The sequence below is a fragment of the Phyllobates terribilis genome, unplaced genomic scaffold, assembly GCF_046119375.1.
Source record: "Phyllobates terribilis strain yellow unplaced genomic scaffold, ASM4611937v1 Scaffold_2__4_contigs__length_985480577, whole genome shotgun sequence".
NCBI lineage: Eukaryota > Metazoa > Chordata > Amphibia > Anura > Dendrobatidae > Phyllobates > Phyllobates terribilis.
Window position 1 is genome coordinate 12538934 of NW_027362762.1, and position 25235 is coordinate 12564168.

The 25235-nt window shown below is 58.3% G+C and overlaps 1 protein-coding gene across 4 annotated transcripts in view; it reads left to right on the forward strand.

Annotated features, from left to right (window-relative positions):
* Positions 1 to 25235, forward strand: part of FHIP1B (FHF complex subunit HOOK interacting protein 1B) — a 160640-nt gene that overhangs the window by 81382 nt on the left and 54023 nt on the right. For 2 of the 4 annotated variants that reach the window (XM_073661088.1, XM_073661086.1), the window contains exons 2-9: positions 12192 to 12451; positions 13221 to 13442; positions 15756 to 16148; positions 19480 to 19638; positions 20210 to 20296; positions 20384 to 20551; positions 22709 to 22788; positions 23387 to 23556. In XM_073661088.1, the coding sequence (XP_073517189.1) occupies positions 12323 to 12451; positions 13221 to 13442; positions 15756 to 16148; positions 19480 to 19638; positions 20210 to 20296; positions 20384 to 20551; positions 22709 to 22788; positions 23387 to 23556 (1408 nt within the window). In that variant the 5' untranslated portion in view covers positions 12192 to 12322. The remainder of the gene's footprint in view (positions 1 to 12191; positions 12452 to 13220; positions 13443 to 15755; positions 16149 to 19479; positions 19639 to 20209; positions 20297 to 20383; positions 20552 to 22708; positions 22789 to 23386; positions 23557 to 25235) is intronic. The other 2 variants (XM_073661089.1, XM_073661087.1) reach the window with 2 other exon arrangements.

A 25235-nucleotide genomic window follows, 5' to 3' on the forward strand; every position in this document is an offset into this window, starting at 1 on the left:
TACACAGTGACTGCACCAGCAGAATAGTGAGTGCAGCTCTGGAGTATAATACAGGAGGTAACTCAGGATCAGTAATGTAATGTATGTACACAGTGACTGCACCAGCAGAATAGTGAGTGCAGCTCTGAAGTATAATACAGGATGTAACTCAGAATCAGTAATGTATGTACACAGTGACTGCACCAGCAGAATAGTGAGTGCAGCTCTGGAGTATAATACAGGAGGTAACTCAGGATCAGTAATGTATGTACACAGTGACTGCACCAGCAGAATAGTGAGCGCAGCTCTGGGGTATAATACAGGATGTAACTCAGGATCAGTAATGTATGTACACAGTGACTGCACCAGCAGAATAGTGAGTGCAGCTCTGGAGTATAATACAGGAGGTAACTCAGGATCAGTAATGTAATGTATGTACACAGTGAGTGCACCAGCAGAATAGTGAGTGCAGCTCTGGAGTATAATACAGGATGTAACTCAGGATCAGTAATGTAATGTATGTACACAGTGACTGCACCAGCAGAATAGTGAGTGCAGCTCTGGAGTATAATACAGGATGTAACTCAGGATCAGTAATGTATGTACACAGTGACTGCTCCAGCAGAATAGTGAGTGCAGCTCTGGAGTATAATACAGGATGTAACACAGGATCAGTAATGTAATGTATGTACACAGCGACTGCACCAGCAGAATAGTGAGTGCAGCTCTGGAGTATAATACAGGAGGTAACTCAGGATCAGTAATGTAATGTATGTACACAGTGACTGCTCCAGCAGAATAGTGAGTACAGCTCTGGAGTATAATACAGGAGGTAACTCAGGATCAGTAATGTATGTACACAGTGACTGCACCAGCAGAATAGTGAGTGCAGCTCTGGAGGATAATACAGGATGTAACTCAGGATCAGTAATGTAATGTATATACACAGTGACTGCACCAGCAGAATAGTGAGAGCAGCTCTGGAGTATAATGCAGGAGGTAACTCAGGATCAGTAATGTATGTACACAGTGACTGCACCAGCAGAATAGTGAGTGCAGCTCTGGAGTATAATAGAGGATGTAACTCAGGATCAGTAATGTAATGTATGTACACAGTGACCACCAGCAGAATAGTGAGTGCAGCTCTGGAGTATAATACAGGATGTAACTCAGGATCAGTAATGTAATGTATGTACACAGTGACTGCACCAGCAGAATAGTGAGTGCAGCTCTGGAGTATAATACAGGAGGTAACTCAGGATCTGTAATGTAATGTATGTACACAGTGACTGCACCAGCAGAATAGTGAGTGCAGCTCTGGAGTATAATACAGGATGTAACTCAGGATCAGTAATATAATTTATGTACACAGTGACTGCACCAGCAGAATAGTGAGTGCAGCTCTGGAGTATAATACAGGATGTTACTCGGGATCAGTAATGTAATGTATGTACACAGTGACTGCACCAGCAGAATAGTGAGTGCAGCTCTGGAGTATAATACAGGAGGTAACTCAGGATCAGTAATGTATGTACACAGTGACTGCACCAGCAGCATAGTGAGTGCAGCTCTGGAGGATAATACAGGATGTAACTCAGGATCAGTAATGTAATGTATATACACAGTGACTGCACCAGCAGAATAGTGAGTGCAGCTCTGGGCTATAATACAGGATGTAGCTCAGGATCAGTAATGTAATGTATGTACACAGTGACTGCACCAGCAGAATAGTGAGTGCAACTCTGGAGTATAATACAGGATGTAACTCAGGATCAGTAATGTAATGTATGTACACAGTGACTGCACCAGCAGAGTAGTGAGTGCAGCTCTGGAGGATAATAGAGGATGTAACTCAGGATCAGTAATGTAATGTATGTACACAGTGACTGCACCAGCAGAATAGTGAGTGCAGCTCTGGGGTATAATACAGGATGTAACTCAGGATCAGTAATGTATGTACACAGTGACTGCACCAGCAGAATAGTGAGTGCAGCTCTGGAGTATAATACAGGATGTAACTCAGGATCAGTAATGTAATGTGTATATACACAGTGACTGCACCAGCAGAATAGTGAGTGCAGCTCTGGAGTATAATACAGGATGTAACTCCGAATCAGTAATGTATGTACACAGTGACTGCACCAGTAGAATAGTGAGTGCAGCTCTGGAGTATAATGCAGGATGTGACTCAGGATCAGTAATGTAATGTGTGTACACAGTGACTGCACCAGCAGAATAGTGAGTGCAGCTCTGCAGTATGTAATGCACACGCCCGGACTGACTGGCGTGTGCGTGTTTATGTAGTGATTCCACTGTGCCATGAACCGGAGAGTGCCTGGAGGGGCGTAACTAAGTATCTGCCCGATCCGACCAAGGTCGCACGACGGCATACGACGCCAGTGCACCAGGGAGGAACCGAGCAGAGGAACCAGGGTCTACTCCAGGTCAGACTCCGGACACTGCTGTTGACCCACACCGGGGAATACAGGAACAGGCAGACTAGAGCACAGGCTGGGTAGGGTCCAGTACAGACTGGGAGACAAATTCGAAACCGCAGACGCGGCGGACAGGGCTGAGCAAAGCGAAAACCGCAGACGCGGCGGACAGGGCTGAGCAAAGCGAAAACCGCAGACGCGGCGGACAGGGCTGAGCAAAGCGAAAACCGCAGACGCGGCGGACAGGGCTGAGCAAAGCGAAAACCGCAGACGCGGCGGACAGGGCTGAGCAAAGCGAAAACCGCAGACGCGGCGGACAGGGCTGAGCAAAGCGAAAACCGCAGACGCGGCGGACAGGGCTGAGCAAAGCGAAAACCGCAGACGCGGCGGACAGGGCTGAGCAAAGCGAAAACCGCAGACGCGGCGGACAGGGCTGAGCAAAGCGAAAACCGCAGACGCGGCGGACAGGGCTGAGCAAAGCGAAAACCGCAGACGCGGCGGACAGGGCTGAGCAAAGCGAAAACCGCAGACGCGGCGGACAGGGCTGAGCAAAGCGAAAACCGCAGACGCGGCGGACAGGGCTGAGCAAAGCGAAAACCGCAGACGCGGCGGACAGGGCTGAGCAAAGCGAAAACCGCAGACGCGGCGGACAGGGCTGAGCAAAGCGAAAACCGCAGACGCGGCGGACAGGGCTGAGCAAAGCGAAAACCGCAGACGCGGCGGACAGGGCTGAGCAAAGCGAAAACCGCAGACGCGGCGGACAGGGCTGAGCAAAGCGAAAACCGCAGACGCGGCGGGGACAGGGCTGAGCAAAGCGAAAACCGCAGACTTGGCGGGGACAGGGCTGAGCAAAGCGAAAACCGCAGACTTGGCGGGGACAGGGCTGAGCAAAGCGAAAACCGCAGACTTGGCGGGGACAGGGCTGAGCAAAGCGAAAACCGCAGACTTGGCGGGGACAGGGCTGAGCAAAGCGAAAACCGCAGACGCGGCGGGGACAGGGCTGAGCAAAGCGAAAACCGCAGACGCGGCGGGGACAGGGCTGAGCAAAGCGAAAACCGCAGACGCGGCGGGGACAGGGCTGAGCAAAGCGAAAACCGCAGACGCGGCGGGAACAGGGCTGAGCAAAGCGAAAACCGCAGACGCGGCGGGAACAGGGCTGAGCAAAGCGAAAACCGCAGACGCGGCGGGAACAGGGCTGAGCAAAGCGAAAACCGCAGACGCGGCGGGAACAGGGCTGAGCAAAGCGAAAACCGCAGACGCGGCGGGAACAGGGCTGAGCAAAGCGAAAACCGCAGACGCGGCGGGAACAGGGCTGAGCAAAGCGAAAACCGCAGACGCGGCGGGAACAGGGCTGAGCAAAGCGAAAACCGCAGACGCGGCGGGAACAGGGCTCTGTTCACACGGAACAGACTAGAAGGGAAAGGCAGAACCAGATACCCACAGGGTACTTGCAGAGAAGTAGCGAGTGGACCACAAACTCACAAACGGAAGTACAGTGACAACGAGCAGGAGTTAGGTACGAGTTCAGACTCTGCAGAAAAAGGAATGGAACGGACATAGAGAAAAAACAGGTAAAAGATAGGAGAGAGTTCAGACTGGAACTGAGTGTACGGAGGAGACCGACACTGCAGCGGGATACAGGAGCGGGTCTGGGAATACGGCCCCCAAAGAGGCAGGACGAACAGGCAAGGAGCGTGTTCAGACTGGCCTGGAAATACAGCCTCCAGGAAGGCGGAACGAACAGGCAAGGAACGAGTACAGACTGCAGGTTAAGGTACACAGATAGGACACAGTACAGACACGGGAACTGATACCGCAAGGCAGGAGACATAGACAGGACTAAGTTCAGACTTGGGAACTGATACCGCAAGGCAGGAGACAAAGACAGGACTCAGTTCAGACACGGGAACTGATACTGCAAGGCAGGAGACATAGACAGGACTCAGTTCTGACACGGGAACTGATACCGCAAGGCAGGAGACAAAGAACGGGACCTGGCACCATCAGAGTGCAAGCACACACTGAATGAAACACTATGCTCAGGCAGGGGTTGATTGCCGCAGCTGGGTTATATACCAGTTGACAGACATCAATAGGCTGAGGACGCACAAGGGGTGTGACCCACAGCAGGTACAAAAAGCAGGAAGTGATCGGGCGCCGCCCTTAAGCAGCAGAAACAGACACAAACAGACAGCATGGAGGGAAGCCAGAGAGACATTCTGGACAGGAGATCAAGTGCGCGCTCTTGCACAGTGGGAGATGGACCACCATGCAAGGACGCCGCCAGGTATGTTACACAGTATAATACAGGATGTAACTCAGGAACAGTAATGTAATGTATGTACACAGTGACTGCACCAGCAGAATAGTGAGAGCAGCTCTGGAGTATAATGCAGGAGGTAACTCAGGATCAGTAATGTATGTACACAGTGACTGCTCCAGCACAATAGTGAGTGCAGCTCTGGAGTATAATACAGGATGTAACACAGGATCAGTAATGTAATGTATGTACACAGTGACTGCACCAGCAGAATAGTGAGCTCAGCTCTGGAGTATAATACAGGAGGTAACTCAGGATCAGTAATGTAATGTATGTACACAGTGACTGCACCAGCAGAATAGTGAGTGCAGCTCTGGAGTATAATACAGGAGGTAACTCAGGATCAGTAATGTAATGTATGTACACAGTGACTGCACCAGCAGAATAGTGAGTGCAGCTCTGGAGGATAATACAGGATGTAACTCAGGATCAGTAATGTAATGTATATACACAGTGACTGCACCAGCAGAATAGTGAGTGCAGCTCTGGGGTATAATGCAGGATGTAACTCAGGATCAGTAATGTATGTACACAGTGACTGCACCAGGAGAATAGTGAGTGCAGCTCTGGAGGATAATACAGGATGTAACTCAGGATCAGTAATGTAATGTATATACACAGTGACTGCACCAGTAGAATAGTGAGTGCAGCTCTGGGGTATAATACAGGATGTAACTCAGGATCAGTAATGTAATGTATGTACACAGTGACTGCACCAGCAGAATAATGAGTGCAGCTCTGGAGTATAATACAGGAGGTAACTCAGGATCAGTAATGTAATGTATGTACACAGTGACTGCACCAGCAGAATAGTGAGTGCAGCTCTGGAGTATAATACAGGATGTAACTCAGGATCAGTAATGTATGTACACAGTGACTGCACCAGCAGAATAGTGAGTGCAGCTCTGGAGTATAATATAAGATTTGTGTTAGAGTGGAGGAGCAGCACCTCGGTGCTTCTTCCCCTTGGGCGTCCCTCTGGTCCTCCCTCTGGTCCTCCGGTTGCCATTAGGACGTGTTGTTCTGTGGAGGGGACTCTGCTGACACCTCTATTATTTGGTAATCAAGTGGATTTTCTACATAATAAAATCCTGCGGTTGCTTCAGTTTTTCCTCTGCGGTGACATTACATATGACATTGAAGATGACTCCTATTTGTTGCCCGGTCAGTGAGCGCTGCTCTGCTGTATATGCAGCTGTAGGAACAGGAACATCCGGCTGCCGGAGACGTCTTATGGCCGTTCTCTGTATCATGTTTGTCTATAATATTCTTTCTAACCTCCTGAGATAACTCTGCTCTGCTTTCTGTGCTCCATGTTCAGTGCAGACACACTATGATACTAAACAGCACTATGACTACTTTGCTCCATGCAAATAGTCTCTGGCTGATCCCAGGTTTGTAGATGCCGATCATTATTGATATTCTGTGAATTTACATTAACCATCACTTGTGTCAGTTATCAGTCACCCGGGTGGGCTTGTCTTCCTTTACCAGTAGGGACCAGCAGTGTTGTCCCGGTCTGTGTGTAATGTGGGGTTCAGGTGGGATTTACCCCCTTTTCTTCTGTGGTCGCACATGGTCACTGTGTTCCGGCTCAGAATATGGATGTGTTGGTCGCCTTTCTGCAGACGTCTCCCCTGCGCTCGGTGTGGAGTCCTGGAGTATAAGGCTATGTGCCCACGATGCAGAAATGCTCCGGATTGTGCCTGCGGATTCCATGCGTTCTAATGTAAGTCAATGGCGGCAAAACGCCGTGCTTCCGCAAAATAATTGTTAGTGCTGCGTTTTTTTCCGCAATGATAATCTGCAGCTGAAATTTCGGCAGCGTGTGCACAGCACGTGCTTATTATCATTGGGAAACATGGCAGACCTTCTACCAAGCGGTTAAGCGTTTCTGCTGCGGAGACACTTAAAAAATGCATCGTGGGCACGCAGCCTAATAGGGGGCACTCAGCCTAACCCCCACTATTCAGCACCAGCGCCCCTCCTCCGCTCTGCCACATTTTCTATTGATTTCACAGCGGTGTCAGGAGGTTTCTCACTGGTACAAAGGTCAGGAAGGAATGGCGGACACACCCAGAGCCAGGAATGAGAGGTCATTGTGTCCTGAGCCTCCCTCACACATGACATCTCCTCCAGCTGCATACCTGTCCTATACTGTATGTATCCTCAGTGCTTCCTCCGTATACAGTGCAGTGGCTGGATGCAGATGTTATTTGTGCATTCACATGGATTAAGTCAGTCTGGGGGGGTGGGTTCTCGGATTGGCACAGATGAGCCAATATTTTTGGGGGGTGTCTTGCAGAGACGAGTCTGTGTTAGTGCTCCCCCCTACCCGCACTGTGTGTGTGTGTGTGTGTGTGTGTGTGTGTGTGGAGGGGGGGGACAGTGACCAGGACTGTGTGTGTGTGTGGGGGGAGGGCAGGACTGTGTGTGTGTGTGGGGGGGGGGGGTGGTAGGGCCAGGACTGTGTGTGGTGGGGGGGGGGTGTGGTAGGGCCAGGACTGTGTGTGTGGGGGGAGGGCAGGACTGTGTGTGGGGGGGGGGGGTGGTAGGGCCAGGACTGTGTGTGTGTGTGTGGGGGGGGTGGTAGGGCCAGGACTGTGTGTGTGTGTGTGTGGGGGGGGGGGGTGGTAGGGCCAGGACTGTGTGTGTGTGGGGGGGGGTGGTAGGGCCAGGACTGTGTGTGTGTGTGTGGGGGGGGGTGGTAGGGCCAGGACTGTGTGTGTATTGGGGGGGGTGGTAGGGCAAGGACTGTGTGTGTGTGGGGGGGGGGTGGTAGGGCCAGGACTGTGTGTGGGGGGGGGGGGGGGGGGAAGGGGTGGTAGGGCCAGGACTGTGTGTGTGGAGGGGGGGGGGTGGTAGGGCCAGGACTGGTGTGGGGGGGGGGGGGTGGTAGGGCCAGGACTGTGTGTGGGGGGGGGGGGGGGGTGGTAGGGCCAGGACTGTGTGGGGGGGGGGTGGGGGTGGTAGGGCCAGGACTTTGTGTGTGTGTGGGGGGGGTGGTAGGGCCAGGACTGTGTGTGTGTTGGGGGGGGGGGGTAGGGCCAGGACTGTGTGTGTGGGGGGGGGGGGGGTAGGGCCAGGACTGTGTGTGTGTTGGGGGGGGGGGGGTAGGGCCAGGACTGTGTGTGTGGTGGGGGGGGGGGGGTAGGGCCAGGACTGTGTGTGTGTGTGGGGGGGGGGGTGGTAGGGCCAGGACTGTGTGTGTGGGGGGGTGGTAGGGCCAGGACTGTGTGTGTGTTGGGGGGGGGGTAGGGCCAGGACTGTGTGTGTGTGGGGGGGGGTGGTAGGGCCAGGACTGTGTGTGGGGGGGGGTGGTAGGGCCAGGACTGTGTGTGGGGGGGTGGTAGGGCCAGGACTGTGTGTGTGGAGGGGGGGGGGTGGTAGGGCCAGGACTGTGTGTGTGGAGGGGGGGGTGGTAGGGCCAGGACTGTGTGTGTGGAGGGGGGGGGTGGTAGGGCCAGGACTGTGTGTGGGGGGGGGGGTGGTAGGGCCAGGACTGTGTGTGTGTGGGGGGGGGGTGGTAGGGCCAGGACTGTGTGTGGGGGGGGGGGGGGGGGGTGGTAGGCCAGGACTGTGTGTGGGGGGGGGGGGGGTGGTAGGGCCAGGACTGTGTGGGGGGGGGGTGGGGGTGGTAGGGCAGGACTTTGTGTGTGGTGTGGGGGGGGGTGGTAGGGCCAGGACTGTGTGTGTGTTGGGGGGGGGGGGGTAGGGCCAGGACTGTGTGTGTGTTGGGGGGGGGGGGGTAGGGCCAGGACTGTGTGTGTGTGGGGGGGGGGGGGGGTAGGGCCAGGACTGTGTGTGTGTGGGGGGGGGGGGGTGGTAGGGCCAGGACTGTGTGTGTGGGGGGGGTGGTAGGGCCAGGACTGTGTGTGTGTGGGGGGGGGGGGTAGGGCCAGGACTGTGTGTGTGTGGGGGGGGGTGGTAGGGCCAGGACTGTGTGTGGGGGGGGGTGGTAGGGCCAGGACTGTGTGTGGGGGGGGTGGTAGGGCCAGGACTGTGTGTGGGGGGGGGGGGTGGTAGGGCCAGGACTGTGTGTGTGGGGGGGGGGGTGGTAGGGCCAGGACTGTGTGTGTGTGGGGGGGGGGGGGTAGGGCCAGGACTGTGTGGGGGGGGGGGTGGTAGGGCCAGGACTGTGTGTGTGTGTGGGGGGGGGGGGGTGGTAGGGCCAGGACTGTGTGTGTGTGTGGGGGGGGGGGTGGTAGGGCCAGGACTGTGTGTGTGTGTTGGGGGGGGGGCAGGACTGTGCGTTATTTGGGGGGGGGCCAGGACTGTATCGTGTGGGGGGGGGGGGGTGGTAGGGCCAGAACTGTGGGGGGGGGGGCAGGACTGTGTGTGTGGGGGGGGGGGGGGGGCAGGACTGTGCGCGTTATTTGGGGGGGGGCCAGGACTGTGTGTGGGAGGGGGTCCAGGACTGTATCGTGTGTGTGTGTGTGGGGGGGGGGGGGGCAGGACTGTGTGTGGGAGGGGGTCCAGGACTGTATCGTGTTGGGGGGGGGGCAGGACTGTGTGTGTGTGTGTGGGGGGGGGGGGGGTGTGGTAGGGCCAGAACTGTGGGGGGGGGGTGCCAGGACTGTATCGTGTGTGTGGTGGGGGTGCAGAACTGTGTAGCGTGTATGTAGGGGGGTGCGCGGCCAGGACTGTGTAGTGTGTGTGTGTGGGTAGCGGGGGGCGGCCAGGACTGTGTAGTGTGTGGGGGGTGGGGCGGCCAGGACTGTGTAGTGTGTTGGTGGGGGGGGGGCAGGACTGTGTGTGTGTGTGTGGGGGGGGTGGTGGTAGGGCCAGAACTGTGGGGGGGGGGCCAGGACTGTGTGTGGGGGTGGGGTGGGGAGGGCCAGGACTGTGTGCGTTATTTGGGGGGGGGGGGCAGGACTGTGTGTGGGAGGGGGTCCAGGACTGTATCGTGTGTGTGTGTGTGGGGGGGGGGCAGGACTGTGGGGGGGGGGTGGTGGTAGGGCCAGTACTGTGGGGGGGGGGCAGGACTGTGTGGGGGTGGGGTGGGGAGGGCCAGGACTGTGTGCGTTATTTGGGGGTGGGGTGGGGAGGGCCAGGACTGTGTGCGTTATTTGGGGGGGGGGGGCAGGACTGTGTGTGGGAGGGGGTCCAGGACTGTATCGTGTGTGTGTGTGTGTGTGGGGGGGTGGGTGCAGGACTGTGTGTGTGTGGGGGGGGGGGGGTGGTGGGGCAGGACTGTGTGTGTGTGTGGGGGGGCGGGTGGTGGTAGGGCCAGAACTGTGGGGGGGGGGGGCAGGACTGTGTGTGGGAGGGGGTCCAGGACTGTATTGTGTGTGTGTGGTGGGGGTGCTGAACTGTGTAGCGTGTGTGTGTGGTGGGGGGGGGGCAGAACTGTGCAGCGTGTGTGTGGTGGGGGGGGCAGAACTGTGTAGCGTGTGTGTGTGGTGGGTGGCCAGAACTGTGTAGCGTGTATGTAGGGGGGTGCGCGGCCTGGACTGTGTAGTGTGTGGGGGTGGGGGGGAGGGCGGCCAGGACTGTGTAGTGTGGGGGTGGGGGGGGAGGGCGGCCAGGACTGTGTAGTGTGGGGGTGGGGGTGGGGGGGGCGGCCATGACTGTGTAGTGTGTGTGGGGGTGGCGGGGGGCGGCCAGGACTGTGTAGTGTGTATGTGTGTGTGGGGGTGGAGCGGCCAGGACTATGTAGGGTGGGGGTGTGGCGGCCATGACTGTGTAGTGTGTGTGTGTGTGTGTGTGGGGGGGGTGGTGGGGGGCGGCCAGGACTGTGTAGTGTGGGGGTGGCGGGGGGCGGCCAGGACTGTGTAGTGTGGGGGTGGGGGGAGGGCGGCCAGGACTGTGTAGGGTAGGGGGGAGGGCGGCCAGGACTGTGTAGTGTGGGGGTGGGGGGAGGGCGGCCAGGACTGTGTAGTGGGGGGAGGGCGGCCAGGACTGTGTAGTGCAGGTGGTGGGGGCAGGGCGGCCAGGACTGTGTAGTGCAGGTGGTGGGGGACGGCCAGGACTGTGTAGTGTGTGGGGGTGGTGGGGGGCGGCCAGGACTGTGTGTGGGGGTGGTGGGGGGCGGCCAGGACTGTGTAGTGGGGGTGGCGGGGGGCGGCCAGGATTGTGTAGTGTGGGGGTGGCGGGGGGCGGCCAGGACTGTGTAGTGTGGGGGCGGCCAGGACTGTGTAGTGTGGGGGTGGCGGGGGGCGGCCAGGACTGTGTAGTGTGGGTGTGGCGGGGGGCGGCCAGGACTGTGTAGTGTGGGGGTGGCGGGGGGCGGCCAGGACTGTGTAGTGTGGGGGTGGCGGGGGGCGGCCAGGACTGTGTAGTGTGGGGGTGGCGGGGGGCGGCCAGGACTGTGTAGTGTGGGGGTGGCGGGGGGCGGCCAGGACTGTGTAGTGTGGGGGTAGCGGGGGGCGGCCAGGACTGTGTAGTGTGTGTGGGGGTGGCGGGGGGCGGCCAGGACTGTGTAGTGTGTGTGTGGGGGTGGCGGGGGGCGGCCAGGACTGTGTAGTGTGTGGGGGTGGCGGGGGGCGGCCAGGACTGTGTAGTGTGGGGTGGCGGGGGGCGGCCAGGACTGTGTAGTGTGGGGGTGGCGGGGGGCGGCCAGGACTGTGTAGTGTGTGTGGGGGTGGCGGGGGGCGGCCAGGACTGTGTAGTGTGTGTGTGGGGGTGGCGGGGGGCGGCCAGGACTGTGTAGTGTGTGTGTGGGGGTGGCGGGGGGCGGCCAGGACTGTGTAGTGTGTGTGTGGGGGTGGCGGGGGGCGGCCAGGACTGTGGCGGGGGGCGGCCAGGACTGTGTAGTGTGGGGGTGGCGGGGGGCGGCCAGGACTGTGTAGTGTGGGGGTGGCGGGGGGCGGCCAGGACTGTGTAGTGTGTGTGGGGGTGGCGGGGGGCGGCCAGGACTGTGTAGTGTGTGTGGGGGTGGCGGGGGGCGGCCAGGACTGTGTAGTGTGGGGGTGGCGGGGGGCGGCCAGGACTGTGTAGTGTGGGGGTGGCGGGGGGCGGCCAGGACTGTGTAGTGTGTGTGTGGGGGTGGCGGGGGGCGGCCAGGACTGTGTAGTGTGTGGGGGTGGCGGGGGACGGCCAGGACTGTGTAGTGTGTGGGGGTGGCGGGGGGCGGCCAGGACTGTGTAGTGTGTGGGGGTGGCGGGGGGCGGCCAGGACTATGTAGTGTGGGGGTGGCGGGGGGCGGCCAGGACTGTGTAGTGTGGGGGTGGCGGGGGGCGGCCAGGACTGTGTAGTGTGGGGGTGGCGGGGGGTGGCCAGGACTGTGTAGTGTGGGGGTGGCGGGGGGCGGCCAGGACTGTGTAGTGTGGGGGTGGCGGGGGGCGGCCAGGACTGTGTAGTGTGGGTGGGGGTGGCGGGGGGCGGCCAGGACTGTGTAGTGTGTGTGGGGGTGGCGGGGGGCGGCCAGGACTGTGTAGTGTGTGTGGGGGTGGCGGGGGGCGGCCAGGACTGTGTAGTGGGGGCCATCTGGTTCTCATCTCGCCTTCTCTCCGCAGCTCGTGATCGCCGTGTGATGGATCCTCTGACTCCACAGACGGGATGAGTGGCGCCTCGTTATTTCCTCTGCTCCAGTGATGGGGCTCTGACGCCCCCACATCCAGTGACCCCCAGATCCTCATCTACAACAATGAGCTGGCTCAGTAAACTGAACCCCCGGGGGTCGGGCAGTAAGTCTGGACGTAACGCCAACCTGCAGCCGCAGGTCACCGCCGACCCTGAGACCTGCCTCATGGTGTTCAAGAACCACTGGTCCCAGGTGAGCCATGGGGGAGGGGCGAGATGTCATGTGATCGCACAATGTACATGGGGACTAATGTGCGACATGAGAAGACACCGCTGCGCCAATCGTCTACACGAGAATCCTCCTGCCGTTATGTGGCTGCAGCTCCCTGCAGACAGAAGGGAGAGAGGCTGCAGGATCTGACTACACAGGGACTGTGTGTTGCCTGTTTCCATGGAGACGCATAGCTCTGCATAAGAGCTGCAGACACAGAACGGTAGGCGGCTTTGCGGTAATAACTAGTCTTTGTCAAGGTGGAGATGGGGTGTAAAGGTCTCCTGTGAAGACGGGGGTCAAGGGGAGTATTGTGGGGGCTCTGAGGACTCATTTGAGGTGGGGGCGCTGTTTAATTGGAGTTTATGGGAATATTGGCTGGCGGCTGTGGTGGGGTGTGGTACTGCATGTGACAGAAGACGAGCATGCACAGGAGACGTCGTCCCGCTGATGGTCTCCTGACGGGACGTGACGGGGTGTGAACACTTTAGTCATCCGTTCCTCTCTCCACATTGTGATGTTTATCGTGATTGCATCGGGGTCTTCCTCCATGTCTGCAGTTAGTGATTATGGGTGGAATTGGGGGCGCTCTTCATGAGACTCCTCATTATGAGCTGTGGGGGGAGTAAGCGGAGTGATGGGGCCCCATAATGGGGCTGCTCTTCCTGAAACGCCCCGTGTCCCGGTAAAGGCCGTCCTCGGGGGGTGCCGTCCATTTCTTCCCGGTGCCACCATACTTCTGTTTCGGCAGGTTCTCCGAATCTTGGAGCGTCCTGGATCCGCCGACCGTGTGACCCCAGACGACCTGAGCTGTGTGCGGAATAACACCTACCAGATGCTGAGCCTGCTGGCCGAAGACCGCCCCCGGGAGGAGGAGGGCCCCGGGCCCATCCTGGGCTACGTGGCATCGGAGGGCGTCCTGGAGCGGCTGCTGAGGTGGCATCTGCAGCGAGACTTCACCGAGGACAAGAAGGTGATTCCACGGATAAGGGGGATGTGGGGGGGATGGATGCGCGGCCCCCCGGCGGCTGTGTGTGTGTGCGGGGGATGGATGCACGGCCCCCCGGCGGCTGTGCGGGGGATGTCTGGGTGGGGGTGGGGATGGATGTGTGCGGGGGATGTGTGGGTGGGGATGTATGTGTGTGGGGGGGGGGGGATGGATGCGCGGCCCCCCGGCGGCTGTGTGTGTGTGCGGGGGATGGATGCACGGCCCCCCGGCGGCTGTGCGGGGGATGTGTGGGTGGGGATGGATGTGTGCGGGGGATGTGTGGGTGGGGGGGGGGGGTGGATGTGTGCGGGGGATGGATGCGCGGCCCCCCGGCGGCTGTGTGTGTGCGGGGGATGGATGCACGGCCCCCCGGCGGCTGTGCGGGGGATGTGTGGGTGGGGATGGATGTGTGCGGGGGAGGTCTGGGTGGGGGGGGCGGATGGATGTGTGCGGGGGAGGTCTGGGTGGGGGGGGCGAATGGATGTGTGCGGGGGATGTCTGGGTGGGGGTGGGGATGGATGTGTGCGGGGGATGTCTGGGTGGGGGTGGGGATGGATGTGTGCGGGGGATGTGTGTGTGTGGGGGGGGGATGGATGCGCGGCCCCCCCGGCGGCTGTGTGTGGGTGAGGGGGGATGGATGCGCGGCCCCCCGGCGGCTGTGTATGTGCGCGGGGGATGGATGCACGGCCCCCCGGCGGCTGTGGTGGGGATGGATGTGGGTGGGGATGGATGTGGGTGGGGATGGATGTGTGCGGGGGATGTGTGGGTGGCGGGGGATGTGTGGGGGGGGGATGGATGTGTGCGGGGGATGTGTGTGGGGGGGGGGATGGATGTGTGCGTGGGGGGGGGGGATGGATGTGTGCGGGGGATGGATGCGCGGCCCCCCGGCGGCTGTGTGTGTGTGCGGGGGATGGATGCACGGCCCCCCGGCGGCTGTGGGGATGGATGTGTGCGGGGGATGTGTGGGTGGGGATGGATGTGTGGCGGGGGATGTGTGGGTGGGGGGGGGATGGATGTGTGCGGGGGATGTGTGTGTGGGGGGGGATGGATGTGTGCGTGGGGGGGGGGGTGGATGTGTGCGGGGGATGGATGCGCGGCCCCCCGGTGGCTGTGTGTGTGTGCGGGGGATGGATGCACGGCCCCCCGGCGGCTGTGCGGGGGATGTGTGGGTGGGGGGGGGGGTGGATGTGTGCGGGGGATGGATGCGCGGCCCCCCGGCGGCTGTGTGTGTGCGGGGGAAGGATGCACGGCCCCCCGGCGGCTGTGCGGGGGATGTGTGGGTGGGGATGGATGTGTGCGGGGGATGTGTGGGTGGGGGGGGGATATATGTGTGCGGGGGATGTGTGGGTGGGGGGGGGGGTGTATGTGTGTGTGTGGGGGATGTGTGTGTGTGGGGGGGGGGGATGGATGCGCGGCCCCCCCGGCGGCTGTGTGTGGGTGAGGGGGGATGGATGCGCGGCCCCCGGCGGCTGTGTATGTGCGCGGGGGATGGATGCACGGCCCCCCGGCGGCTGTGCGGGGGATGTGTGGGTGGGGATGGATGTGTGCGGGGGATGTGTGGGTGGGGATGGATGTGTGCGGGGGATGTGTGGGTGGCGGGGGATGTGTGTGGGGGGGGGGGGTGGATGTGTGCGTGGGGGGGGGATGGATGTGTGCGGGGATGGATGCGCGGCCCCCCGGCGGCTGTGTGTGTGTGCGGGGGGATGGATGCACGGCCCCCCGGCGGCTGTGCGGGGGATGTGTGGGTGGGGATGGATGTGTGGCGGGGGATGTGTGGGTGGCGGGGGATGTGTGGGTGGGGGGGGGGGGTGGATGTGTGCGGGGGATGTGTGGGTGGGGATGGATGGATGTGTGCGTGGGGGGGGGATGGATGTGTGCGGGGGATGGATGCGCGGCCCCCCGGTGGCTGTGTGTGTGTGCAGGGGATGGATGCACGGCCCCCCGGCGGTTGTGCGGGTGATGTGTGGGTGGGGATGGATGTGTGCAGGGGATGTGTGGGTGGGGGGGGGGATGGATGTGTGCGGGGGATGTGTGTGTGTGGGGGGGGATGGATGCGCGGCCCCCCCGGCGGCTGTGTGTGGGGGAGGGGGGATGGATGCGCGGCCCCCCGGCAGCTGTGTGTGTGTGCAGGGGATGGATGTGCGGCCCCCCCGGCAGCTGTGTGTGTGAGGGGGGGGGAGGGGTACGCTGCCCCCCTGCGGCTGGTGTGTGTGGGGGGGGGGGGGATGGATGCGTTGCCCCCCAGCGGCTGTGTGTGGGGGATGCGCGGATCCGTGTTAACCCTCTCCTCTCTCTCAGGTGGAGCAGTTGAAGCTGTACGAGATGTTGATCAGCCAGTCCCGCCAGCCTCTCCTGCGGTACCAGCCGGTGCTGCGGCCCCTGGTCGCCCTCCTGGGCTCCTTCTCCCCGGGGCCCGCCTCGCCGGTGCTGGAAAACAACCTGGTGCTGCTGCTGAACCAGCTGTGCGTGTCGCTGGCGCGGGAACCCTCCACCCTGGAGCTCTTCTTCCAGGACCCTGCCGGGCAGGAGGGAGCCGCCAACCTCCTCATCTTCTCGCTGCTGGTGCCCTTCATCCACCACGAGGGGCTGATCGGCCAGCAGGCCCGCGACGCTCTGCTGCTCATCATGGCCATGTCCTCGGACAACCCCACCATGGCGCGGTACATCACCGAGAACTCCTTCTTCTGCCCCGTAAGTGATTACCTCCCCGTAGCTGTAGCTCCCAGTGGTGGCGGCTGCTTCGGCACCTCAGTGTGACTCCCGGTGGTGGTGGCGGCTGCTGCAGCACTTCAATGTGACTCCTGGTGGTGGTGGTGGTGGCGGCTGCTGCGGCACCTCAGTGTGACTACTGGTGGTGGTGGTGGCGGCGGCGGCTGCTGCGGCACCTCAGTGTGACTACTGGTGGTGGTGGTGGCGGCGGCTGCTACGGCACCTCAGTGTGACTCGTGGTGGTGGTGGCGGCTGCTGCGGCACCACAGTGTGACCCCTGGTGGTGGTGGCAGCTGCTGTGGCAGCACCTTAGTGTGACCCCCGGTGGTGGTGGCGGCTGCTGCGGCACCTCAGTGTGACGCCCGGGGTTGGTGGCGGCTGCTTCTGCACCTCAGTGTGACGCCCGGTGGTGGTGGTGGCGGCTGCTGCGGCACCTCAGTGTGACTCGTGGTGGCGGCGGCTGCTGCGGCACCTCAGTGTGACCCCCGGTGGTGGTGGCGGCTGCTGTGGCACCTCAGTGTGACGCCCGGTGGTGGTGGCGGCTGCTGCTGCACCTCAGTGTGACGCCCGGTGGTGGTGGCGGCTGCTGCTGCACCTCAGTGTGACGCCCGGTGGTGGTGGCGGCTGCTGCTGCACCTCAGTGTGACGCCCGGGGTTGGTGGCGGCTGCTGCTGCACCTCAGTGTGACGCCTGGTGGTGGTGGTGGTGACGGCTGCTGCTGCACCTCAGTGTGACGCCCGGGGTTGGTGGCGGCTGCTGCTGCACCTCAGTGTGACGCCTGGTGGTGGTGGTGGTGACGGCTGCTGCTGCACCTCAGTGTGACGCCCGGGGTTGGTGGCGGCTGCTGCTGCACCTCAGTGTGACCCCCGGTGGTGGTGGCGGCTGCTGCTGCACCTCAGTGTGACGCCCGGGGTTGGTGGCGGCTGCTGCTGCACCTCAGTGTGACGCCTGGTGGTGGTGGTGGTGACGGCTGCTGCGGCACCTCAGTGTGACCCCCGGTGGTGGTGGCGGCTGCTGCTGCACCTCAGTGTGACGCCCGGGGTTGGTGGCGGCTGCTGCTGCACCTCAGTGTGAAGCCTGGTGGTGGTGGTGGTGGTGGCGGCTGCTGCTGCACCTCAGTGTGACTCCCGGGGTTGGTGGCGGCTGCTGCTGCTGCACCTCAGTGTGACTCCCGGGGTTGGTGGCGGCTGCTGCACCTCAGTGTGAAGCCTGGTGGTGGTGGTGGTGATGGCTGCTGCGGCACCTCAGTGTGACCCCCGGTGGTGGTGGCGGCTGCTGTGGCACCTCAGTGTGACGCCCGGTGGTGGTGGCGGCTGCTGCTGCACCTCAGTGTGACGCCCGGTGGTGGTGGCGGCTGCTGCTGCACCTCAGTGTGACGCCCGGGGTTGGTGGCGGCGGCTGCTGCTGCACCTCAGTGTGACGCCCGGGGTTGGTGGCGGCTGCTGCGGCACCTCAGTGTGACCCCCGGTGGTGGTGGCGGCTGCTGCGGCACCTCAGTGTGACCCCCGGTGGTGGTGGCGGCTGCTGCTGCACCTCAGTGTGACGCCCGGGGTTGGTGGCGGCTGCTGCTGCACCTCAGTGTGACGCCTGGTGGTGGTGGTGGTGACGGCTGCTGCGGCACCTCAGTGTGACCCCCGGTGGTGGTGGCGGCTGCTGCTGCACCTCAGTGTGACTCCCGGGGTTGGTGGCAGCTGCTGCTGCACCTCAGTGTGAAGCCTGGTGGTGGTGGTGGTGGCGGCTGCTGCTGCACCTCAGTGTGACTCCCGGGGTTGGTGGCGGCTGCTGCACCTCAGTGTGAAGCGTGGTGGTGGTGGTGGTGGTGGTGGCGGCTGCTGTGGCACCTCAGTGTGACGCCCGGGGTTGGTGGTGGCGGCTGCTGCACCTCTGTGAAGCCTGGTGGTGGTGGTGGTGGTGGCGGCTGCTGCACCTCAGTGTGAAGCCTGGTGGTGGTGGTGGCGGCTGCTGAGGCACCTCAGTGTGACGCCCGGGGTTGGTGGCGGCTGCTGCTTCACCTCAGTGTGACGCCAGGGGTTGGTGGCGGCTGCTGCTTCACCTCAGTGTGACGCCCGGGGTTGGTGGCGGCTGCTGCTGCACCTCAGTGTGAAACCTGGTGGTGGTGGTGGTGGTGGTGGTGGTGGTGGCGGCTGCTGCACCTCTGTGAAGCCTGGTGGTGGTGGTGGTGGTGGCGGCTGCTGCACCTCTGTGAAGCCTGGTGGTGGTGGTGGTGGTGGCGGCTGCTGCACCTCAGTGTGAAGCCTGGTGGTGGTGGTGGCGGCTGCTGAGGCACCTCAGTGTGACGCCAGGGGTTGGTGGCGGCTGCTGCTTCACCTCAGTGTGACGCCCGGGGTTGGTGGCGGCTGCTGCTGCACCTCAGTGTGAAACCTGGTGGTGGTGGTGGTGGTGGTGGCGGCTGCTGCGGCACCTCAGTGTGACGCCGTCTCCTCGGAACCCCAGCGTCAGTTGTGACATGTAATCGTACCCGGCTGCTGGGACCATGCGCCCTGTACTGGGCGGGGGTCACATGGGGGACGCTATTCCTGGAAGCTTCCAGCAGGGAGGGGGTTAATGTGCAGTCTATACCCGGCCCCCCCAGGGGCTGACACACTGGTAATTACATGTGTGAGCAGAGACGACGCTCCCTCCGCCAGGAATGCAGCCGCTCCCTGTCAGCGGCCGCTGCTGGACCAGGGCCAGGTGTGTGATGCTCCTGCCTGGAAACTCCCGGCCTGAGCGTCGCCCCCTGCTGGACCGGGGCCAGGTGTGTGCTGCTCCTGCCTGGAAACTCCCGGCCTGAGCGTCGCCCCCTGCTGGACCGGGGCCAGGTGTGTGCTGCTCCTGCCTGGAAGCTCCCGGCCTGAGCGTCGCCCCCTGCTGGACCGGGGCCAGGTGTGTGCTGCTCCTGCCTGGAAGCTCCCGGCCTGAGCGTCTCCCCCTGCTGAGTCACTGTGCAAACTGACACCAGCAGCAGCACCACTGTCACCAAGGGCAGGACCCAGCCCGCTACTTGCACATCCTCCACCAGGGGACCGTGGTGTGTGACCTGTTGGTGGAGATCAAGTAACACTTGTGCCACCGCCGCCCCCTGGTGTATGACCTGTGTAACTCCTGTGCCGTCGCCACCTGCTGTGCATACTGTCACACTGCACTGTGTGGCTCCACTGCTACAAAGCTGAAACTCTCTGTGCTGCTGTGACCGTAGTGTGAATCCCCCACTACTATTATTATATGATGCAGACGTCAGATAATTGGGGTCTGGACTCTGGGACCCCCTGGCATCAGGTAACAAATGTCTTCATCTTCTCTCCCCTCCCAGATCCTGGCCACGGGGCTGAGCGCTCTGTACTCCTCTCTGCCGCGTAAGATAGAAGTGCGCGGGGACGACTGGCACTTCCTGCGGCGGGAGGACTGGATCGGGGTCTCGTCCCTCGTCCTGTTCATGAATTCCCTCGAGTTCTGTAACGCCGTCACTCAGGTGAGTGCGTACGGCCATTGCACCTTCCTGCGCCCCCTTCGCCGGCCGCGCCTTCCCCTCCGCCGGCCTCGCTTTTCCTTCCTGCGCCACCCCCCCCCTTCCCCCATGTGCTGGACGTGCTGACCCCTGCAGCCAAGCGCCGTGCCACTCCCTTCCCCCTCCTCCGCTGGACGTTCTGACCCCCTTCCCCCTCCTCCGCTGGACGTTCTGACCCCCTTCCCCCACCATCGCCGTTCTGACCCCTTCCCCCACCATCGCCGTTCTGACCCCTTCCCCCACCATCGCCGTTCTGACCCCTTCCCCCACCATCGCCGTTCTGACCCCTTCCCCCACCATCGCCGTTCTGACCCCTTCCCCCACCATCGCCGCGCTGACCCCTTCCCCCCCCACCGCGCTGACCCCTTCCCCCCCCCCCCCCCACTGCGCTGACCCCTTCCCCCCCCCCCCCCCCACCGCGCTGACCCCTTCCCCCCCCCCCCCACCGCGCTGACCCCTTCCCCCCCCCCCCACCGCGCTGACCCCTTCCCCCCCCCCCCCCCACCACGCTGACCCCTTCGCCCTCCGCCCGCAGGTGGCTCATCCTCTGGTTCAGAACCAGCTGGTGGAGTACGTACACAATGGCTTCCTGGTGCCGGTGATGGGTCCTGCTCTGCACAAGGTGAGTGTGGGGGGGTCTGGGAATAACACAGGATAACGTCGTCTGCTTCTGGCCCCCCAATAAATCCTGCCCATCCCCACCCCCCAGACCTCCATCGAGGAGATGATCGCCAGCACCGCCTACCTGGAGCTCTTCCTGCGCAGCATCAGCGAAACGGCGCTGCTGAAAACCTTCCTGAGATTCATCCTCCTGCACCGGCACGACAGCGCCACCATCCTGCACACCCTGGTCAGCCGCATCGCCAGCAACTCCCGGGTGAGCGGGCCACAGCTGAGGGTGTGGGCGGGCGTATGTACTGATACATTGTAGCACAGGAGACAGATCTGCGCTGTGGATGGTCCGGAGTCTATTGTAACAAACGCTCAGCTGTGACAAGTAGTGATGGGTGAACCCGTGGATGTTCAGGTCCGGCCAAACATTGAAAAAAAGAAGTACCAGAACAGTACCCGGACCCCATTCAAATGAATGGGGGGCCGGAATATCCTGTGCTTCCCAAGCTCTCATCTGTGTGACAGCGCGAGAAACACCGGCTCTGATTGGCGGTAAGTTTCTTCCCACGCTAACATACAGATGACAGTGTGAGCCATCAGCTGTGACCGGCGGTGTGAAGACCCGGGGTCTCCTGTGGGCGTAATACTACCCAGACAACACACGGTGAGGGTAAAACAGTGCGGCAATACTTTACTGAAACACAAAACAGGCAATAAACACATAGAACAGTCCCAGAAAATGTCCAAGATGGTGGAACATTACACAGTCTCACCCTTCCTTCTCCGCCCGCCTGGGATAGAACAGCTGCGACTCTGGGACTTCCAGGACCAACTACCTCAACCAGTGGCCCCCTGCTTCTGGCGGGCCCCCACAGAGAGGAGGAAGCAGCAAGTTTAGGAAGCTAGCAGTCCATCGAGGTACAAGGCCAGGAGACCCGAGGGTCCCAACCTGGCCTCTCCGAGAGTTTCCATGGGGCCAGATGACCGGCTGGTCCCAATATGGGTTCCAGGTGACCGAAGGGTCCCACCTGGCAACCAAACAAGATATCCATGGGGCCTGGTGACTTCATCATCCCAACCTGGTTTCCCCAAATTTATCCATGGGTTCTCTGATGGTCAATGGAGCAGATCTGTATCCTTCCAGTCAGGGCTGTGTACCCTTAGACTGGAATTGTGTAGAATCCAAATCTGTGTCTCTCTGGATGGAGCCATGCTACCAAACTACTGGTCTGAAGAGGCTCTCTGAGTCTTTGATTCTCCTTGCATCAGGATAGAAATCTTATATTTACATATGTGGCTAAGGTCATCATTCACAGATCAGGGGGAAAGGTGCAGGGCTCAGGTCTCATTGTTTGAGCATTTAATCAATTTGCTTAGTTGGTATCATCCTGCTCTGTAAATCAACAACTAGCTGGCTTGGTACAATATGTAATTTGATTAGTAACAAACTATTGTTTCCAGCCTAAGAGAAGTCAAAATTCAGGTTTATACAAATACTGGTCTGTCCTTCTTGACCAGCCAAAGAAAAACACATTACATTCAAAAGTCAACACAAACACAATAGTGTATTTCTCTTGGCCTAACAAATCTAAATGTCTGGCTAATTAAGATTAGAAGCAGTATCATCAGAGGCTGTAAAAAAGTTACCGCATATCACAGGCATTGGCTGATGAGAGAGTACTACTCTCATCATCTTACGCCTGGTCTCACTGATATAGCCGCAAGAGCAGGCGAGGCTGATGAGAGTATGCACCAGCCGGCGCTTGTGCTAGAAATAAATAAAAAGGACATGCGGTCTCCTCTATTTTTGATAACCATCGCAGGTAAAGCAGTGGACTGCATCCCCAGCTGTCAACTTTATCATGGCTGGTTATCAAGAGTAGAGCAGGGTCCCACGCCCTATTTGTTAATTTTTTAAATAAATGAAAAAAGCGGCATAGGGTCCTCTTTAATTTTGACAACCAGCCCCCGCAGCAGGGAAAGTGGAACGAGCTGGGTGGACCACCACAATTAGTGCATCTAATGGGTGCAGCTGCAGGCTGCTATTTTTAGGCTGGGGAGGTCCAATATCCATGGCCCCTTCTCAGTCTGCTCAACTGTCTGCTTTAGCTTGGCTGGTTGTCAAAAATGGGGGTGACCCCACGCCGTTTATATTTTAAATTATTTATTTAAAAAAACAAATACGGTGTCGGACCCCTCTATTTTTGACAACCAGGGAGAAGTCCGTGTTCAGGGTCCATGCGTGGACACTAGGTGTTTAGTATAGACCCCAAACTTTACTGTTTGGGTTCGCCCATCACTAATTAGGAAGTATCCAGTTATGCCAGGGTTTCAGCCACGGATACCCCCAGGACTGGGAGATGGGGGGGATATGCTGTAATCACATAACCCCTCCTGTTCCTCTGCCGTCTCACTCCTGCAGCTCTGCATGGTGTCCCTGACATTGTTCCGCACTCTACTCAACCTGAACTGCGAGGACGTCCTGCTGCAGCTGGTGCTGAGGTAGGTGGGGGGCCGGGGAAAAACATGTCCGAGTAACCCCAGACCTCGCCCTCCTACATCACGTCTTATCCTCCACTCACCTCCAGAGCTGCAGTCACTATTCTGCTGTTACATCGCGTCTTATCCTCCAGTCACCTCCAGAGCTGCAGTCACTATTCTGCTGTTACATCATGTCTTATCCTCCAGTCACCTCCAGAGCTGCAGTCACTATTCTGCTGTTGTATCAGGTCTTATCCTCCAGTCACCTCCAGAGCTGCAGTCACTATTCTGCTGTTACATCATGTCTTATCCTCCACTCACCTCCAGAGCTGCAGTCACTATTCTGCTGTTACATCGCGTCTTATCCTCCAGTCACCTCCAGAGCTGCAGTCACTATTCTGCTGCCACATCATGTCTTATCCTCCAGTCACCTCCAGAGCTGCAGTCACTATTCTGCTGTTATATCAGGTCTTATCCTCCACTCACCTCCAGAGCTGCAGTCACTATTCTGCTGTTATTTCATATCTTATCCTCCACTCACCTCCAGAGCTGCACTCACTATTCTGTTGTCACTTCACATCTTAGAAACCTTTGCAGAAAGTTATTTGTCTCTTCTCAGGTATCTCATCCCCTGTAATCATGTGATGCTGAGCCAGAGAAGAGCAGTAAAGGATCTGGACTTGTACTCAAAGACGGCCGATAAGTTCCTGTCCCTCATCCCAAAATGTTGCAGAAAAGACAGTTTGTTGTCCCAGGAGAGAGAAGAAGAGCACGCCACCTGGACTAAAGGTGAGAATAGGGCGGCAGCACGCACACCCTGGACATAAAGGTGAGAATAGGGCGGATGTAACTACTATAATACTGCCTATGTACAAGAATTAACCTACTATATAAGCCTCCTATGTCAAGAATATAACTACTATAATACTGCCCCCTATGTACAAGAATATAACTACTATAATACTGCTCCCTATGTACAAGAATATAACTACTATAATACTGCCCCCTATGTACAAGAATATAACTACTATAATACTGCCCCCTATGTACAAGAATATAACTACTATAATACTGCCCCCTATGTACAAGAATATAACTACTATAATACTGCCCCTTATGTACAAGAATATAACTACTATATTACTGCCCCCTATGTACAAGAATATAACTACTATAATACTGCCCCTATGTACAAGAATATAACTACTATAATACTGCCCCCTATGTGCAAGAATATAACTACTATAATACTGCTCATATGTGCAAGAATATAACTACTATAATACTGTCCCCTATGTACAAGAATATAACTACTATAATACTGCCCCCTATGTACAAGAATATAACTACTATAATACTGCCCCTATGTACAAGAATATAACTACTATAATACTGCCCCCTATGTACAAGAATATAACTACTATAATACTGCTCCTATGTACAAGAATATAACTGCTATAATACTGCCCCTATGTACAAGAATATAACTACTATGATACTGCTCCTATGTACAAGAATATAACTACTATAATACTGCTCCTATGTACAAGAATATAACTACTATAATACTGCCCCCTATGTACATGAATATAACTACTATAATACTGCTCCCTATATACAAGAATATAACTACTATAATACTGCCCCTATGTACAAGAATATAACTACTATAATACTGCCCCTATGTACAAGAATATAACTACTATAATACTGCCCCCTATGTACAAGAATATAACTACTATAATACTGCCCCCTATGTACAAGAATATAACTACTATAATACTGCTCCCTATATACAAGAATATAACTACTATAATACTGCCCCTATGTACAAGAATATAACTACTATAATACTGCTCCTATGTACAAGAATATAACTACTATAATACTGCCCCCTATGTACAAGAATATATCTACTATAATACTGCCCCTATGTACAAGAATATAACTACTATAATACTGCCCCCTACGTACAAGAATATAACTACTATAATACTGCCCCCTATGTACAAGAATATAACTACTATAATACTGCCCCCTACGTACAAGAATATAACTACTATAATACTGCCCCCTATGTACAAGAATATAACTACTATAATACTGCCCCCTATGTACAAGAATATAACTACTATAATACTGCCCCCTATGTACAAGAATATAACTACTATAATACTGCCCCTATGTACAAGAATATAACTACTATAATACTGCCCCCTATGTACAAGAATATAACTACTATAATACTGCCCCTATGTACAAGAATATAACTACTATAATACTGCCCCTATGTACAAGAATATAACTACTATAATACTGCTCCTATGTACAAGAATATAACTACTATAATACTGCCCCTATGTACAAGAATATAACTACTATAATACTGCCCCCTACGTACAAGAATATAACTACTATAATACTGCCCCCTATGTACAAGAATATAACTACTATAATACTGCCCCCTA